This window comes from Gavia stellata, chromosome 6 (genome assembly GCF_030936135.1).
Source record: "Gavia stellata isolate bGavSte3 chromosome 6, bGavSte3.hap2, whole genome shotgun sequence".
Lineage (NCBI taxonomy): Eukaryota > Metazoa > Chordata > Aves > Gaviiformes > Gaviidae > Gavia > Gavia stellata.
This window is the reverse complement of record NC_082599.1, coordinates 62397202-62415676: the sequence shown is the minus strand read 5'-3', so window position 1 is coordinate 62415676 and position 18475 is coordinate 62397202. Positions and strand designations below refer to the sequence as shown.

Below are 18475 nucleotides of genomic sequence, written 5' to 3'. Positions count from 1 at the left end.
TTGTTTAGCTGTGGGTCTTATGCTTTCTCATCTCTTTATAATGCAGAATGATGATTTTTTGGTGACTGTCTGAGGTTTCTAAAAAGGCAGCTGCCTACTAGAGCAAAACGGTCTAGTTGCAATTAAATAGCAGGTCTTTCCTTGTCAAGTCTAACAATATTGTCTTCATCTTTAAGTTCACAGCCAAAAGCCAGCAGCTCCCAAACGTTTCTGTTTCTCGCTTCACCTGTAGACAGATAACATAATACGACGTCTCAACTTCTAGCAGAAATACCACAGGTAGTGTCTGTTAGGCTCACCGTCCTACTTGGGACGGTGCGACATCTGGTTGGGGAGCCACTGCTTTGAGAAATTGCCCGAGGGATTTTTGAAGCTTGGCAGTGGACCAGACTTTCGGATAGGGATACTTAGGTAGATCCCACGCTTTACTGACTACATTCTCCTTGTGCAGCTTAAATGCCTTTTTTTCTATAGCTGGGTGCTCATCTTAAATGGTTCGTGCAGGACTGGGAATCCTGGTAAATTGTTTGCTTATTTAGTCAAGTTGAGTTCTTGGTTCTCCTCTCATGTATATGCATTTCCTTCCAAGTTAGATAATCTGTATTTATCAGATAATATTGCAGGGTGTATAAAATATTTCAAGCTGTTAGTTTCTTTCCTCCTGAAGTTCTGCTTAATAAGTGGCATAGCTAGGCTGGTTGTCTTGGGTATGAACAGAGTTGGGCTGATGCTCAGTAAGATAGTAGTCATGTCCGCGGCTGTTCGGGCTTTTTAATCCACTGGCATTCCACATACCGACAATCTTGAGGTAACAGGGGGAGACACTGAATGCCACAAAAACTAGCTGCCGGTTTTATGGTGCCGAAATATTTCACAGAGATGCTAGTGCGCAGACATCATCCCTTCTGCCAGTGCTGTGTGATTCATTAGCACGTGGAGCAATTGGGAAGCCCAGGCAGCTCACAGTTGTCGGTTGCTTATACAAAGTGGTTCCTAGTCATCTTGGGAGAATCTAAAATTTCAGAGATTTTATGTTTTAATAGGGACCATATGTAGCAAAAACATGGTTACTACTGCTGAAGCTTCAGATGAGATTTACTGAGTTTCCCCGTAAAAATGGGGATGTTTCCCTATACAGACTCACGGACATACACAGACTCGCGTGTGTAAGATTTCCTCTCCTGGCCATGAACCTTTCCGTCTCCTAAGTTTGCTGGCTCTGGTCTAAGGAAATGTTGTGTTGAGCCATCCTGAGCCAAACCCTGTGAGAAGTCCCAGAAAGACTCGTGTTGTTCCCAGTAGTCTCTCTCTATCGATCAGGCTTCTAATGAGCACAGATGCCATTCTTCAGTGTAGTAGAGATCTATACTTTTATTTTTGAAAAGCTCTGTTTGCAAAAAAAGACATTTCCGTCCATCTACCTGACAAGTTAGGGGAGGGAAAAATACCTCTAGCAAAATTTTTCCTCCATTCTGTCGTGGTTTAACCCCAGCCAGCAACTAACCCCCACACAGCCGCTCGCTCGCTCCCCCCCAGCAGGGTGGGGGAGAGAGTCGGAAAAAAGGTAAAACTCATGGGTTGAGATAAAACCAATTTAATAGGACAGAAAAGGAAGAAAATAATAATAACAACGATAAAAGAATATAAAGAACAAGTGATGCACAGTGCAGTTGCTCACCACCCGCTAACCGGTGCCCAGCCAGTTCCCGAGTGATGACTGTGCCCCTCCCACCAGCTCCCCCCAGTTTTTTTTTATTCAGCATGACACCATATGGTATGGAACATCCCTTTGGCTAGGTTGGGTCGGTTGGGTCAGCTGTCCCGGCAGCGTCCCCTCCCAGCCTCTTCACAGAATCACTAAGGTTGGAAAAGACCTGTAAGATCATCAAGTCCAACCATCACCCCAACCCCACCATGCCCACTAAACCATATCCCGCAGTGCCACGTCCACACGTTCCTTGAGCACCTTCAGGAATGGTGACTCCACCACCTCCCTGGGCAGCCTCTTCCAATGCTTCACCGCTCTCAGTGAAGACATTTTTCCTAATATCCAGCCTGCACCTCCCCTGGCACAACTTGAGGCCATTTCTTCTTATCCTATCTTGTCCTCGCGCACCCTCAGCCTTCTCGCTGGCGGGCCGGTGCGAGATGCTGAAAAAGCCTTGACTTAGTGTAAGCGCTGCTCAGCAACAACTAACACATCAGTGTGTTACCAACGTTATTCTCATCCTAAATCCAAAACACAGGACTATAGCAGCTCCTAGGAAGAAAATTAACTCTATCCCAGCCAAAGCCAGGACACTGTAATCTGATTTACTTCTCCAAAACATTTCTACAACCTTCCTTGAGGCTTACCAGTTAACACTGACTATTCAGAGGAACATGAAACTTTTTACAATCTCTTCTTAGTGTTTGCTGTGAACTATAGCTCAGATTAAAACTGGCATTTGAATAGTAATTCATTAAATGTCTTAGCCAGCAATGGGATCATTTGAGAGTTCAAAGGCAGCCATTTAACTTCTACATTTATCAGAAAAAGGTGCTTTTAAATTTACTTAAAAGGCATCTTGGAATTCTGAAGTAGTTTAAGTCCAAGCCTTGTACTGACACGTAAATGCAGTATGGAAAGGAACAGTCTTGAAGGAATGTAAATTGTTCAGAATTTGAAAATAACAAAACAAAACCCCAACAAACTCCTGAGTATTGTAAAGCTGGTGTATCCAGTCCAAAGTCCGATGGAAAGAAGCACTGGCTGTAGTGCTCTGGTTTGCATACTTGATAGGTGAACAGCAAACAAAGATAATAAGCAACCAAACCCCATCCTCTGCTGAAATCTGTTTTCATATTTATGTCCAGTGGTGCTAATTCTTAACACCATTAAAAATACATTGAGGAGTTATTTTTGCACACTTCCCAATTTGTGTGTTTCTAAAACAGCTTTCTTTGTTTGAGATGGAAACATAAAATGGGAGATGAACAGTTCTTGAGATTTAGAATCCACTTATGTGGTTTGTATTTTATTTTCTGGGTTTTTTTCCCAAATGAAATGGCCTGGGTTTAAGCAGAGATGCTACTGGTGAGGTGAACTCATGTCTCTTCTTCAGAACGGAAGCTGTACAGTTCACAGTTGGGAGACCCCCAAATGGTTTCTGGTTGCTCAGCATTCCGGGCAACCTACAGAATAAATCTGATAATTTTGTATTAGTGGAAGAAGTACCGGGCAGGGTTCTCGCTGAACCTTACAGAGCGCACACGTGCAAGACCCCCGGGTCAGTCGTCCCCTGGCAGTCTGTCCACCTTTTCGCCCATGCTCCTGGTGCTGTGCTTGGATGGCACTGTGTGACGGTGCGGGGAGGGCTAACGGGGGGAAATGCACCAAGGTTTTCCATTGCCTCCATGACCGTACTTGCGAATTTGACAGATTTTCTACTTAACTTTTCTATATGGTGAACCAAATTTGCATGCTAGAATGTTTCCTCTGCTGTGAAAGCATTGAGAGTGGTGAAGCACTGGAAGAGGCTGCCCAGGGAGGTGGTGGAGTCCCCATCCCTGGAGGTGTTCAAGCACTGGAAGAGGCTGCCCAGGGAGGTGGTGGAGTCCCCATCCCTGGAGGTGTTCAAGGAACGTGTGGACGTGGCACTGCGGGACATGGTTTAGTGGGCATGGTGGGGTTGGGGTGATGGTTGGACTTGATGATCTTACAGGTCTTTTCCAACCTTAATGATTCTGTGTGAGGGGTTTACGGCTGACTAGCGTGTTTGAAGGATTTACAGCGCTGTGCCTACTTTTGGGTAGCAGAAGAGTTGGACAGGAAGACTTATTCATGGTTCAAGTGGACTAGTCCTGTATTTACTTAACTGCGTTCCAGTTCAGACCTGTAACCTCTTCAAGTCTGTTTTGTGTCAGGATATTCAGCTATTCAAAACAAAGCAGTTTTGTATTGTTTGATTTTCTAGTTTTTAAACTCAAAACAAAGGATACAGAAAAGAAAAAAAAAATCACCTAAGAGTTACTCTTAGTGTTGTTTTTTTTTTTTTAAATTTTCACAATTTATTGTGGTAACTGTATTAAATAATTCCACATGAAGCGCCAAGTGTGCTTCATTGCCTTAGCAGTAGTGACAGCTTGTGAGAAACCACAGCATGAAAGAGGTTGAGAAATTGTCAATTGGCTGTATTTTCCTTAGGTATGGTATTTTTTTCATAAATATTGTTTTTAAATATTTGTACACAGACGTTCAGCCTCGTGCATAGCAGCTCTTTTCACCATGGGATTTACACATCATAAACTTCAGCAAACTTCTAACAATTCGCCCATAGAGAAATCCTACGGCAAGGGGAATTGCTTTCTTTTTTCCCTAGCGTGATGACTTCTTCGGAAAAGGAGTATTCTGGTCTTTTGCATGTGCTGTTTTTAAAATCAACATCAGAAAAGTAACAGCACCTAGTCCTTAAAAAGTAAAAAGTTGTCCATTAATTATTAGCTAAAATCTATTAAACCTATCATATAACCTCCAGTGTGTAAGTATTTTAACTGATGGAAACTTGGCAGTGTGTCCCATAATGAAGGCTTTTTCCAACCAGACCACTTTTCTTGCCATTATAAACCGATGAATTCATTTCCATCGTGGGTACAGTTTCTGAATAATGCTTTTTCTAAAATGGTATTGCCTAGAAAAGCCTCCTAGTTCGGAAGCTTCACGATCACGATGTTTTAACTGTATTTTGAAAATGTGTGGGAGAGTTGATGTTGAAATGCATTGGGGTCTCCACGGCTCTCTTGATTCTGGAACTGCCACAGATGTAGACTAAGCTGTTGACAAAAACCTGCCTCTTCCTAAATTGTAATGGTCTAATTTTCTTATTTTCAAACAATTCTCAAACTGTGGGTAGGAAAAGTTGTTCAGAAACTACTGCTTAATATGAATCTTTTGGTAAATAAGCATTAAATCCTTTGAAAATAGAACCACTCACTTTACTTTCTCAGCTTGGCGGACAGTAGAAATACCTATACCTGAAGCTTTTCATAAGAAACAGAATTAATTGTCTTCATTTTCAGCACTGGGTGAGAGCCCAGTAGCCATACTCTACCTCAGGTTGGTTTAACCTGTGTGATGTGGGTGGGAGTTGGACAACGAAGTCCAATAAAGGATCATAAGAATGTGCCTCCCACAGCGTCGTTTCTTCTTCTTGATCTATAACGTCAAGGAGAGCTTGAAAAAGCCCTGACAGGCAGAGGTAGGAAAAAGTGGTTTGGATAAAATAAGCTGGATTCAAAGAAACTTTTGAGCTTTTAAAATGTTCCAGAGGGAAATTGCTGTATTCAGTGTTCTGTGGTTTTATCCATTGCCAGTGTTAGTAGTACTGAAATAACATGGAAGAGATTATCCTCACAGTAGTATTTTTAACTCAAATGGATTTTTTACTTCCTGATTGTATATAAAAATCTGCTCAAGTTTGTGGTGGTTTTTTTCTGGCAAGCAAAAAGAGATTTTTTCCAACAACTTTAATTATCCATTTTGTATGTATTTCGTATTTGTTATTGTTGACTATGTATTTTATGTGATTCCTGTTAGCAGTAAAGCATAATATCTAAAATACTACATACGTGATAAAACATGTAGAGGTATGTACATAGGAGACAGTTCTAAGGCTGAGATTTTAGTCTCTAACTTGTGATTCTCTTGACTTTCTGCTCTATGTTCTGCATTCTTTTTGTGTTGCTTATTGAAAAGAAATAATTAAGATGGGCTGGTGGCTGCGGCATAAAAGAAGATCAGTGTATCAGATTAAAAAATACAGGATGCGTGCCTCGAGATCGCAAGAGGTAGCAGGGCTCGTGGGTGCCAGTAACAGTTCTGGGATCAAAAGCAATATAGGCACTTCAGTGAAGCCCTCCACTTGAGTTCATTAGCCCCGTAAGAAGGCAAAACTTGGCTCACCCAGCTCTTCTGCGCATAGTTGACATCAGTGAAGCGTGCTGAGTTGTGCTCATGCAGCTGGAAGCAGGAGTTTGTCTGGTCTCAACACCCAGCCTTAGTAAACTTAGTAGATGCATTTTCCTGCAAAATTGTTCTATTTTTGAAAGATGTTCTGAACAGAAAGTTCTAGCCCATATTTCTTATGAATGGTTATTCATAAACTTCGGTTGAGTGAGTACCTCCGAGATCAGAGATAAAGTTAGATTCTTCCCATCATTGATGAGGAAGGAGTTATATTCTGATTTTTAAGGGATTCTGGCCTTGCTTATTAAAATGGAAAGGTGAAATGCATACCAGATCCTCCACACAGGTGTAGAAATTTCATAGTCTAAAATTTCCACGTGCGTGCTTTTGTGAAGAGACCTTAAGTATATTCTGAGGGCTGCAGCTCTGGTCTGTTTTTTCCTTGCACCACCAAGAAAAGGAGTACCTGATTCTTCATAGCATAGTTGGACCATCAAGTAGAAATGGAGGAACTGGTAATTGCATGATAAATGTTCAAGGTAGGTATTGCTGGTAGGTTCCTACCATTCTTGCTCTGAATGGAATGCATGGCAGCTGCCTCTCAAATTTCTAGCGTTGTAATAGCGTAATTCTTCAAATTAGTGTGAAGACTTTGTGGAGCCATAAACACGCATTCAAAAGAGCATAAAAAGAGAGAACTGTGTGTGATCTTGAACTATGAATGGCATATTTCCATCAAGAAAACTGTTATAAATTGAAATCTAAAATGAAAGAAGATAATGCCATTGGGTGATGCTGTATTTGCAGAACCAATTTAGTTTTGCAGAAACAATACCATTAGTATTAGCAGTACTTCTGTCGTGTGGTACGACACCAGTCAAAGTCCTAATATAATGCCTTGTCCTTTTCTCTCCCTTTTCCGTGTTACTTACCTCTCCGCAGTGCTGCATACCCAAGGTCCCATTGATGGCAGTCTGTATGCAAAAGTGAGAAAGAAGAGCTCTTCGGACAGCAGCATCCCTGGTGTTGCGCAGGGTGTTCCCGTGGCTGGCAGTCCGGATCACAGCGATCATACCCTGTCTGTCAGCAGTGATTCAGGACACTCAACAGCTTCCATCAGGACAGACAAGACTGAGGAGCGCCTTGGGCCAGGAGTCAAACGGGGTCTGAGCCCCCAAGAGAAGGCAGAACTGGACCAGCTACTCAGCGGCTTTGGTCTGGAGGATTCTGTCAGCACCACCAAGGATATGACTGATGCCCGAAGCAAGTACAGTGGGACGCGCCACATAGTGCCAGCTCAAGTTCACGTGAATGGAGACACCAAACTGAAGGACAGGGAGACTGATATTCTGGATGACGAAATGCCTAATCATGACCTTCACAGCGTGGACAGCATTGGGACTTTGTCTTCCTCCGAAGGGCAACACTCCACCCACCTAGGGAACTTCAGTTGCCACAAGAGCAGTCAGAACTCACTTCTCTCAGATGGCTTTGGAAGCAACACTGGGGAAGAGCATCACAACGCTTTTGCCCCAGACCTGGGAATTGGCGTGGATCCCCTCTATGAGAGATCATTTGGAAGCACTGAGCCGAAGTCAGCTCAGCAACTGCAACGGAATCCTCCTGTCTCACCCCAGCCTCAAGCCTATGGCCCAAGTAACTACTCTACTCAGACCTGGGTACGCCAGCAGCAGATGGTCACTGCTCACCAGTATGGTTTTGCCCCAGAGAATGAAATTAGGGTTGGCATTCATAACACCGTGGAGAATTCGGACAGTGTCCAGAGCCAGTCCCGAGTCCCGGACACCCCAACCCGTGGCTCCAGCAGCAGACATGCTGTGCAGAGGGGGCTAGGAAGCGTGCCAGGTGCTGCTGAAGCTCTAGAACGTGCCAGTGCCGAGAGTTTTAAGTCAAGGCCGGTGCCTCAGAGGGACACAAATGGCCTGGACCTAGGACGGAATGCAGGGGACTTGCCAGCTTCTCCAACTTTGGATATTGATCAGTCCATTGAACAACTGAACAGGCTGATCTTGGAGTTAGACCCTACATTTGAACCTATCCCGACCCGCATTAACACTGTCACCAGGGACAGAAATCAAATAAATGGCTTCACCAGCCTCGATGCAGATGTGGAAGGGCTTGGCAGGAGTCCTGGCTTCCATGACAAATTAGATGTCACAAACAGGAATCCCTCCCGGCACGGTAAGCTGTTGTAACACTTTCTGAATCCGATGTTTTTCCTAGCACTTGTGTGTTCTTGATACAGTACAGCAGGACCTCAGGTCATGACTTACAACTTTCAGGATGATTATCAAGGGATTATTTCTGATGCCCTCTTTACATAACCATCCAAGAAATTATGGAATCCAACTGATGTAAGATAAAGGAGTTTTGCAGGTACTTGGATTTTGCTTGAAACAAAGTACTGTTGAGCAAATTCATACCTGTTACAGATCATCAGCTGGGATTTTTTGCTACTGTAAGTTTAAGTGATAAGGGAGCAGAATTCCTACAGTTCCTATATTGAGACATTTTTAGAAGGCTTCTGTAGTGAAATGGTTTATGATTTATCATTATATGCTTTTTATTATTATTATTTTTTATGATTTCCACTTAAAGCGGGAGAAAAAGCTCCGACAATTTTATCTTCAAATTTAGTGTAATGCTGCTGGCATTAAATTTCTAGGCAGTATTTTCATAAATAATGTAATCTTTGCCAGTAAAGTATTTTAAAACATACTCTTTCGGAAACTTTTTTCTGTTTAAAAATTCAGAAGTCACAGTGTTTGCTTGTTATCTCTGGGTCTGGTATGATTGCAGAAATCAACTGGTGGAATTAAATATGCGACACTTGCCGACTATATTGCCTAAGTAACGCTACTAGAACTAGCAGCTTTGCAAAAGGATGAGTAGTCTGTCTCTGCTTAAGTCCACTGAAACCTTTCATTAATGCTGTAGCTGAAATTTGTGACAAACAAGTTCTTGCTGGTCTTGCTGTCATTTTTGAAAATGCTGTGGGGTCTAGTTCCTCTGGCAGAACATATCCCCGTCCCTTCCCTCCCTCCTTTCCCTCTTCTCCCTCTTCCTACCTCCGGTCTCAGTGCAGTGAAAGACTCGCCGTGTCTCCAGGATTTGCTTCAGTATCAGCCAACATGCCAGAACACGTGTCTGTGGCCCCAGCGGACCCCAGTGAGCTGCTTCGGCTAAGCCCAGTGGGTTATGCCAACCCATTCGATGCTGACTCTGCCTAATGACTGTGTGGTTTCCACTAATGCGCAGGCCTATGTGATCAAGGGTGGGGATTCTTGCAGAGAAGGTGAAATCACAATTTTTTGTTTAGGAGGGGATAACTGAGGACTGAAGTCCAGAAATCCGTGAGGAATATATGTCAGCTGCTTCGCTCTTTGTTTGGTTTTAACATGCGGTGTGCGTTCTGTGGCTCTTACAGGATTAAATTCATTAGTTCGTAATTCTGTTTGCAGAAGCCCCTACCACCTCCCCAGCCTCAGCTGTATGAGAAAATAGGTAGATAAACTGAAATAGCAAAATTAGTCTATTTTGACCATGGGTGGGAAAAGAAGCAGGAAGCCTGAAGTTTGAGAAACAAGGAAATACTCTTTATTGGTTCCCTTCCTTCTTCAAACATGCTTGACAGTTCACTTTTGAGGACCATAGGTATGCGATATCTATGCGAGGAGGCATAGAGAAAGTGGCCTTAGGGTATGCGGGTCTGTCAAATGCTCTAGAGTTTGTGTGCAAACCCAAGCCCTTAAAACGTCTGTCGTCTCCATACTCCTACTGAGAATTAGTGCTTCTCTGCAAGGATTCATAAATAACGAGAAATATCCTCTGTACTCACTGGGATAAATGGCAAGTGTTAAAGAGTTTTAAAAAACCCAAATCTGATAAAAACATAACTCATTGTGCTTGGTTAAAGTCAAAAGTCTATTCCTGCCTGTGTGGGAACAAGCTAACGTATAATGTCATGGAAAGTTCCTCTTCAGACTTTAAGATCGCTTTCCCTCCACAGCTGGAGCATCGGTTTGGCCTGGCTCCGTCCCCCGGCACATGCACACACGGGCGGTAAGGCTGAAGTATTCCCTGTGCTTGCAGTGAAAGGCTGTACACATGTGCTACGCTGGAAAGAAAAGAAAACCTTGCAATATAAGCTAAAGAATCCCTTAAAATAACAATAATACGTTGTTGTTCGTTGCCAGTTTGTGGTAACAGAGCACAGGCCTTCTGGATGTGGGTTACCTTACCTTGGAGTAGACGGATAGAATTCGGAGAAGCAGGAGATTCTCCAAGGCGATTAATTAGCTGCTGAAACGACTGCAGCACAGGAGGTGTAATTGATAGCACAAAGAAATGCTGGCTGCCATGGGGATGAGGAAATAGCCATGAATAAAGGATAACCGGAACAGCAGTTGTTCACTGATGAGTGATGGTTGGTCTTAGAGGTTTTAGGGGGAGCTCTACACCCAGTGACTTAAAGAGTCCTTGACCTCGCAAGTACCTCAAGGGAATGAATTGGCCTGTGATGGAGGGAGCGCAGATCCCGGCTGAATGCCCTGAGGGAGGTTGAATGGACGGACGAGGTCTTGTGAGCGGGAGCAGAGAGTGCCGGAGATGAATGGGGTTGACGTGGCATGGGGTGCGTGTGCCTAACCTGAGGGCTGAATTACGAGAGGATGGTGGGGTTATCTGGTTTCCTGCATGAGCGTGCAGAAAATGCATGCCTTAAGAAGACGTGTCCGTGTTTCCCGTGCCCTGCGAAGCTGGAAGAATGAGCTTAAGAACGAAACGTGCGTGTGTCAGCTGGGACGTACGTTGTGGCGCATTCTTACCTCTCTTTGCTTCTGTGTTTCGGCACTGATGGACAGCTACCTCAACTTTCACCCTTCTTCCTAGAGGTTTTCAGACACATGTAGCCTTAACGTAGGTTAACGTGGCACAAACTACTGACTGCCCGTGTAGCAGAGTTCTGGGTTGTGTCCGAAATGATGTCTTGGGTTAAGTGCTCAGTGTTTTTGAGAACAGGAGGAGGCAGACAGTGATCCTTGAATTCTTTTCTGCTAAGATGTGTCTTTATGAACCATGCAGAACAGTGGCTGATGACCTCTTTTCTCCTTCAGTGCTATGTGCGTCGCTTATCAGAGGTGAATCAGTGCACTTTGTATTAAGTTTTTCTGATTTTTTTGAGCTGAGTTACGTGGAGGTGAGTTTCCGGTAGTAAACGAAGCTGCCATTTACGAGTAACACAGTGCTGCAGTAGTTCTTAATTCTAAATAACAGGAAAGTTCGTAGCCTGAGGAAATTTCGATGCGTATGTAAGCTTTTCTCTGCAGCCTTATGTTCCCCCTTCACTTCACTCTCTGTAGATTCTTTCATGCCTAATAAGACGTGACCTCAGTCTGCTGTTAAAGATCATTCGTAAGACTTGTTTCCTTGAACCAGCCAGCTTTTATCACAAAGCTTATGCTTATTGGGTAGAGAAGGAAAGCTAAAATAATGTTTCGCTTCTACCTAGAGATCTGTTAATAAATGTAGAGAACGTGAAGGTTTTCACCCATTTTCAGTAAAACCTACCGTTATTGTCACCCACGTCTCATCCCCGCCCTCCACTTTTTCACTCGTAAAATGTTACAATTTGCGTCTTTAGAAAAATGCTAGAAGCAGTTGAAGAATTATGTGATCAAACGAAGGCAAAGCACATGAACACATGCATTCAACATGTGGGGGCAGCCTCTTCCCATTGCCATGACCAAGAGATGCATGTCTGTCGAAATCCGCCAACATGAGGAAGAGAGGGACTGTATTTTCCATAAGGTTGAAATTATATTGTTGCTCTCAGCTAATTCTGATTCTTCTTCATGCATGAGTTATTGTGTTTGAAAATACCATCTTCAAACATCCTTAGGTCACCGAATGTGGTGGGGACAGCACAGATACACGGTTCGCACAGCCTTCCATTTTGCATGGAGTTTATATAGTTCATCAGCTCCATAAAGAACTGAGCATTAAACAAAGCCATCTTCCCTCCCTCAAAAAAATCCTAACATGCGAAATGAATAAAAATGAGGTGGCGAAACATTGGATTACAAGTGTCTGGAACATCGTCAGAGATCTTTCCTCTATGGAAAATAAATCTTTGAAGATGGTCCAAATTACGGTATCATAAATCGTGCTACAGTGTATCTGCAGACAGAGGAGAGGGGAAGCAATCCTTTTTGTATGCTTTATTAAATAATAATTTTTAAAAGCATTGATCTGTTCCAGATGTTCCCGTTCACTCCACGATATTCTGTGGGAGGGCAAACCCAGTCCATCTGAAATAAGTTGTAAAGTGGCAGGAGAACCAAGCTTGTCCGAACCCTCATGTGCCTTATTTGCGTGTGCTAACAATACACTACAAAACCTGTTGTAGTTTCCATCGCACAGGAGAATTTTGGTACCTGACTTGGATTTAATTTTACAGTGGTTAACAGTAAATTTAACTAGTTAAAAACTGAATTTTTAAGTTAAAACTGGAGTTTTAACTAAATTCAGTTTTTTAAACTAAACTAACTTTAGTTAAACTAATTTTTAAACTAAAATTAAAAATGGAATTTTAGTTATGTTTAGCAACATAGTGATTTTTAATTTCATTTATGTCATGTACTTATTCCACAAATTTTTATCAGTCCTGTAACTTCCAGGGTGTGGACCTGAGCGTCGCATCGCTATGACATCTCTGTACGGGTTCAGAGACACCCGTTGGCATTTTGCAACAGGCTTGGTGGCCGTGCTTGGCACAGCGTAAAAGGGCTAAGAAACTAAAGCGGTGTCCTACGCGGACAGGTTTAATGGCCAGCCTGGGTTTGGGGTAGAGTTTAGACCTTTTCATTTGCTTGTTAAACTAATGGGTTAGAAGGAGTTTGGACTCCTAGTCTACTACGCATTCTAGATAGGGGAAAAAAGAATAGTTTGCTCATGAATCGTTGCTAAACATAGAGTATTTTTTCAAGAACAAAGAGATTTTTCTGGTTATAACAGCGATTCCTGCTACATTTTAGAAAGATTAAGGCAGTGAAGATACAACAGACACAGCTCCGTTGGCTTTTGTTCTGATCAATGCCTTTGAAAGAGCGTTCCTATAGAGCTGTGAATCTGAAAATTTGAACATAACAAGATGCTGTTAGCACTTGCATCGGAAATCCATCATTTTGTTTCAACTGGCTATACGTTTGCCCGTCTGTCCTTCGTCCACCACAACAATGTTTAGCTTGAGTTTTGTCTTGCGATCTTTGAAGATGTTCTGTCTCCTCTAATTTGTAACCGTGGTTGTAAAGCTGATTCTAAATTCTTAAAAGAGGTTTGTTTTGGTTTAAGCCTAAAGATATCTTGAAAGCTTGATCATTAAATGCCTTCTGCAAAAATCTTAAACTTTGTAGAAGATAAATGGTGCCAGAGAAGGAAATCACTTTTGATTTGGATAGTGTTGTAACATTTTTTGGTATGTGGGGCAGTCCCCCAAGGCTCCTCTGTTAGAAGTTAATTTACGGACTTTTTTTTTTCTTGATGAATTGTTAAGCCTCCTGTTGGATTGAATCCCCGTGTTTCACAGTAACGGGTAGTTGGAGTTATGCGGGTCTTTTTAAACCGCTGTATAGGCAGCGGCATCAGGAATTTCTGCAATGCTAACATAATTCTCCCCAGAGTCTTATTTCAGCGTTCATGACTGTGCTGAGGTCTGTGAAAGGGGCACTGGAAAAACAGCCCTGTGGGAGTTTTCTGTGGGAGTTTTCCCATGTGTGGATGAGGCGCTTAGGGACATGGTTTAGTGGTGGACTTGCCAGTGCTAGGTTGACGGTTGGATGTGATGATCTTAAAGGTCTTTTCTAACCTAAACGATTCTGTGGTTCACTGTACCTTTCTCAAGAGGACCCTGAGTTTTATCGATCTGTGGGTTGAAGTGGTAGAGCCTCTTTTATGTCACGCTAACTTTTCGCACAGGTTGAAGCTATGTCGAGAAGCTCACTTGAAGCGCGTCTGCTTTGTCTGTTCCTCTCTACGCTCCTCTGGATGTGGCATGCTTGTACACATCAACGATTGCCAAGTTGTCTGTCTGCAGAGTCTGTTACTTGTGGGGATTATTTTTTTAATTACAGTATCTGTTAAGTTGTGTTGGTTGGTTGACTGATTAAACATAATCCTAGTAAGCTTTCTTTTTTCAACCCGCATGTGGTTTTCTTAAACCATGTACATGTGGCTTGTGTATGTGCTTGTCAGATTTTCTTAAACGTATAGGTGTTACCTTTTGTCCCTTGTGAAAGGGATAGTGTTGAAATGAATTCAGTATTCCAAAAATTCTGCTGGGGAATAAATGAAGTTAACAAAGTGAGAAGCTCTCTGTGAAATAATAGTTAACATCGCTTAAGCTCTATCCAGAGAAAGATGATCTTAACTGTTACTCAAGTGTTGATGACTGAGGTGGTTAAAATTAGTTTTACAAGTTCGGACATTTAAATTTCAATGCCGTAACAATTCACCATGTTTGCAACCTGTCGGATAATTTCAGCACCGAACTTCTAAGAATAGTATCTTGTAAAAACTGAATAATCAATTTCTTCCCTTTCAAAGGCAGCAATTCTTGCTTTCTAGATTTTCAGTACGATAGAATTTTTCAAACTTGTTAAGTTCAATGTGAAATTTCAGTTAATAATACTAGGCTCAAAGCTTGATAGCTTTTGATTTAGAAAAGCAAAATGTCATTTATATACAAGCTTTGATCTCCAACTTTGTTAGATTTTGTTTGTAATTTTACAACTATCTAAGACATTTTCATTAAGCATTGAAGCTGATGTAGATCTTTGTTCACTTCCAAAAGACACTGTAAAGGAAAACATGTTTGGTCTTACCTTTAAATTACAATCAATGGCTCCAGTCTGAAGTTAATTCCTGATGATTTGATATCATCTGGCATTGTCTAAAATGCTCTGCAGTTGATTGGAGGCACTGTTGTCAAATAAAACTGCTTTAGAAGGTCATTATCCCGCTGTATTTAGCGTTGGTGTGGCCTCACCTTGAGTATTGTGTGTGGTTCAGCACCCCACAATGTAAAAAGGATGTTAAGGTATGTGAATGTGTCCCGAGAAGGGCACCAAAGCCGGGGAAGGGGCTGGCAGGCATGTCCTGTGAGGAGCGCCTGAGGACTCGGGCTTTGTCTAGTTTGCGGAGGAGGAGGCTGAGGGGCGACCTCACCGCTCTCTGCAGCTTCCTGAGGAGGGGACGTGGAGAGGGAGGTGCTGAGCTCTTCTCCCTGGGACCCAGGGCCAGGACGCATGGGAACGGCTCGAAGCTGCGACCCTCAGGGGAGGTTTGGCCTTGACATGAGGAAACCTTTCTCTACCAAGAGGGTGGTCCAACCCTGGAACAGGCTTCCTGGAGAGGTGGTTGCTGCCCCGTGCCTGTCAGTGTTTAAGAGGCATTTGGACAACGCCTTTAATGCCCATGCTTTAACTTTGGTCAGCCCTGAAGGGGTCAGGCAGTTGGACTCGATGCTCCTCGTAGGTCCTTTCCAACAGAAATATTCTATTCTAATTTGTGCGTACAGAATCAGAGTGTGATTCAGGTTGAAAGGAACCTCAGAAGGTCATTGCGTCCAACCTCCTGCTCAGAGCAGGGCTCAGTTAGGTCAAGTTGCCCACGGTTGTATCCAGTCCAGTTTTTAAAACCTCCAAGGTTGCAGATTTCCCATCGTTTCCAGACACCTGCTCCAGGGGATTGACCTTTCTCCCTGTGCAGCTCTTTTTTCTTGTGTCTGGTCAGAATTCTCCTTGCTGCAACTTGGCTGTTGCCTCTTGTCCTACCATTTTGCACCTCTGAGAAGAGTCTGGCTGCATCTCCGTAAATGCCTCCTGTAGGCAGTTGAAGACAGCAGTGAGGGCCCGTTTCACCTTCTGATACTGAGAGCGAGCAAGCCGATTTCCCCAGCCTCCTCTCGTGTCGTGTACTCCAGTCCCTGACTGGTTTGGTAACCCTTTGCTGGATTCAGTCCAATTTTTTGTACTTTGGGACCCAAAACTGGATGCAGCGCTCCAGATGTGGCCTCACAAATACTGAATAAGGGAATTGCTTGACCTCGTGGCTACTGTCTTGCTGTTGCGGTTCAGTGTGCAGTTGGACTTTTGCCACAAGGGCAACAACCAAGATCGCCAGGTCGTCTTCCGCATAGCTGCTTTCTATTCTGCTTTTCTATCTGGTTCTAGTCATAGCTGCTTTCTATTCTACCAAGCCTGTATGGTTTCATGGGATTACTCCATCCCAGTGCCATAAATTAAGAAAAAGCAGTGTGTCTCGCAGTACAATGAAGTGCGTGTAATCTTAATTGAATTTAATCCTAATTTAAACTTTACAATACTTTGCTTTTTCTAGCAGCTGATTATTACAAGACAAGTTTCTACAGAGACACGTTACGATTGAATGAACTGAATTATGGAACAGAATGTGCAAACCTTACATCTTCATGGGACTTCTGAATATTTTGGGTGGTTTGTTTGTTGGTGGGTTGTTTTGTTTTTTTGTGGCGTAGTCTTCTTAGGCTAGTGTAACTAAAAAAGGCAGAGTTCATACTGAATTCTCACTGCAGCTTAGTAGGGACTTTTAATCAGGTGGGACACTGAAGGCCAGGACTCTTCACAGCACTTTTCATACTCTGCCATTATTTTGTTTATATTTCACATTTTGACAACCTTTTTTAATCACTATGCATGCACCTCAGTATATGTAATGAATGAGGATATGCATTTTGCAGAGCGGCTGGGAGAATGTGGGTCCTGGTGGCGGTATCCACAGCAGATGGAACTGGGAGCTCCTGTGCAGGGATCGCTCCTGATGCTCCCATACCCACTGAATGGGCTTTGACACTGTGAAGAGACTTGATGGAAAAGCACACTGTACGGAATGCAGAGATCATAACTGTAGCTTCTGAAAACTGAGACACTTTGGATAAGTTTCTTGTTTCACTTATGGAGTGGAGGATATGCATAGATCACCGATTGGACAGAAGTGCCTGTTAATCAACATTTACATGACTGTGACCTGTTTCTTCTTTCCTTGTAAGAGACAATACACCAGTGAATTTCCATCTGAAGACAATTTATGTGAAGGGTCAGATGAATGTTTTTCTAGTGCCGAATAATTTTTCTAGTTGATAGTTGACAAGGAAAGTTAACAGAAAAAAAATGTTAAACAATTCGGAGAAAGGTAATACAATGTGGTTATTTATTCTTAGACCACTTCAGAGGCTTTAAATTTTCTTAGAAAAAATAACCCTGTTTTTTAGGGTTGATCTAAAACTTGCTGAAGTTATCATTTGCTTCAGTTGGCTTTGGTGGAGCTCATAGTCCAAAACAGTAAGGCTTTTTGTTTTAGTATTGGTAGCAATAATGGGCATTCCAGTGACCTTTCAAACTAGCTGCAAAGTCATATATAAATTTTTGTTGAAAGGGAGACTGTTTGGATCATTATCTTTCAGTAACTGAACCTAAAATTAACCACTTTAAAACAAAGGAGTTGACTGAGCTTCTGAAATGTACGGTTCAGGTCGTGTTTTTTCATACCAATATTATTTCATGTTGTGAAGCTCAGTGTCTTCAATCCTGTTAGAAGATTGACTTTCATGTTTAATTGGAATCATAGAATGGTTTGGGTTGGAAGGGACCTTAAAGGTCATCTAGTTCCAACCCCCCTGCCATGGGCAGGGACACCTTCCACCAGACCAGGTTGCTCAAAGCCCTGTCCAACCTGACCTTGAACACTTCCAGAGTTGGGACATCTACAGCTTCTCTGGGCAACCTGTTCCAGTGCCTCGTCACCCTCATGGTGAAGAATTTCTTCCTAATACCTAATCTAAATCTCCCCTCTTTCAGCTTAAAGCCATTACCCCTTGTGCTATCACTACATACCCTTGTAAAAAGTCCCTCTCCAACTTTCTTGTAGGCCCCTTCAGGTACTGGAAGGCTGCTAGAAGGTCTCCCCGGAGCCTTCTCTTCTCCAGGCTGAACAACCCCAACTCTCTCAGCCTGTCTTCACAGGAGAGGTGCTCCAGCCCTCTAATCATCTTTGTGGCCCTCCTCTGGACTTGCTCCAACAGGTCCATGTCCTTCTTATGTTGGGGGCCCCAGAGCTGAACACAGGATTGCAGGTGGGGTCTCATGAGAGTGGAGTAGAGAGGGAGAATCCCCTCCCTTGACCTGCTGGCGACGCTTCTTTTGATGCAGCCCGGGATAGGGTTGGCTTTCTGGGCTGCAAGTGCGCACTGCCGGCTCCTGTTGAGCTTCTCGTCAACCAGCGTCCCCAAGTCCTTCTCCTCAGGGCTCCTCTCAATCCATTCTCCGCCTGTATTTGTGTTTGGGATTGCCCTGACCCACGACTTTCTGAAATTACAACTACTTTTTAGCCCTCTGAAGGTGGGATGACCTGATATTATGAACCTGTGAGATCAATGTATTGGTGAACTGTGTTTAGATGGATGAGGTGAAACATAAA

At 43.1% G+C, this 18475-nt stretch overlaps 1 protein-coding gene across 1 annotated transcript in view; it reads left to right on the top strand.

The window, feature by feature from the left end:
- Positions 1-18475, top strand: part of TNS3 (tensin 3) — a 242445-nt gene that overhangs the window by 162675 nt on the left and 61295 nt on the right. Inside the window, exon 18 of the mRNA XM_059819048.1 lies at positions 6887-8146. Within this exon, the coding sequence (XP_059675031.1) occupies positions 6887-8146 (1260 nt within the window). The remainder of the gene's footprint in view (positions 1-6886; positions 8147-18475) is intronic.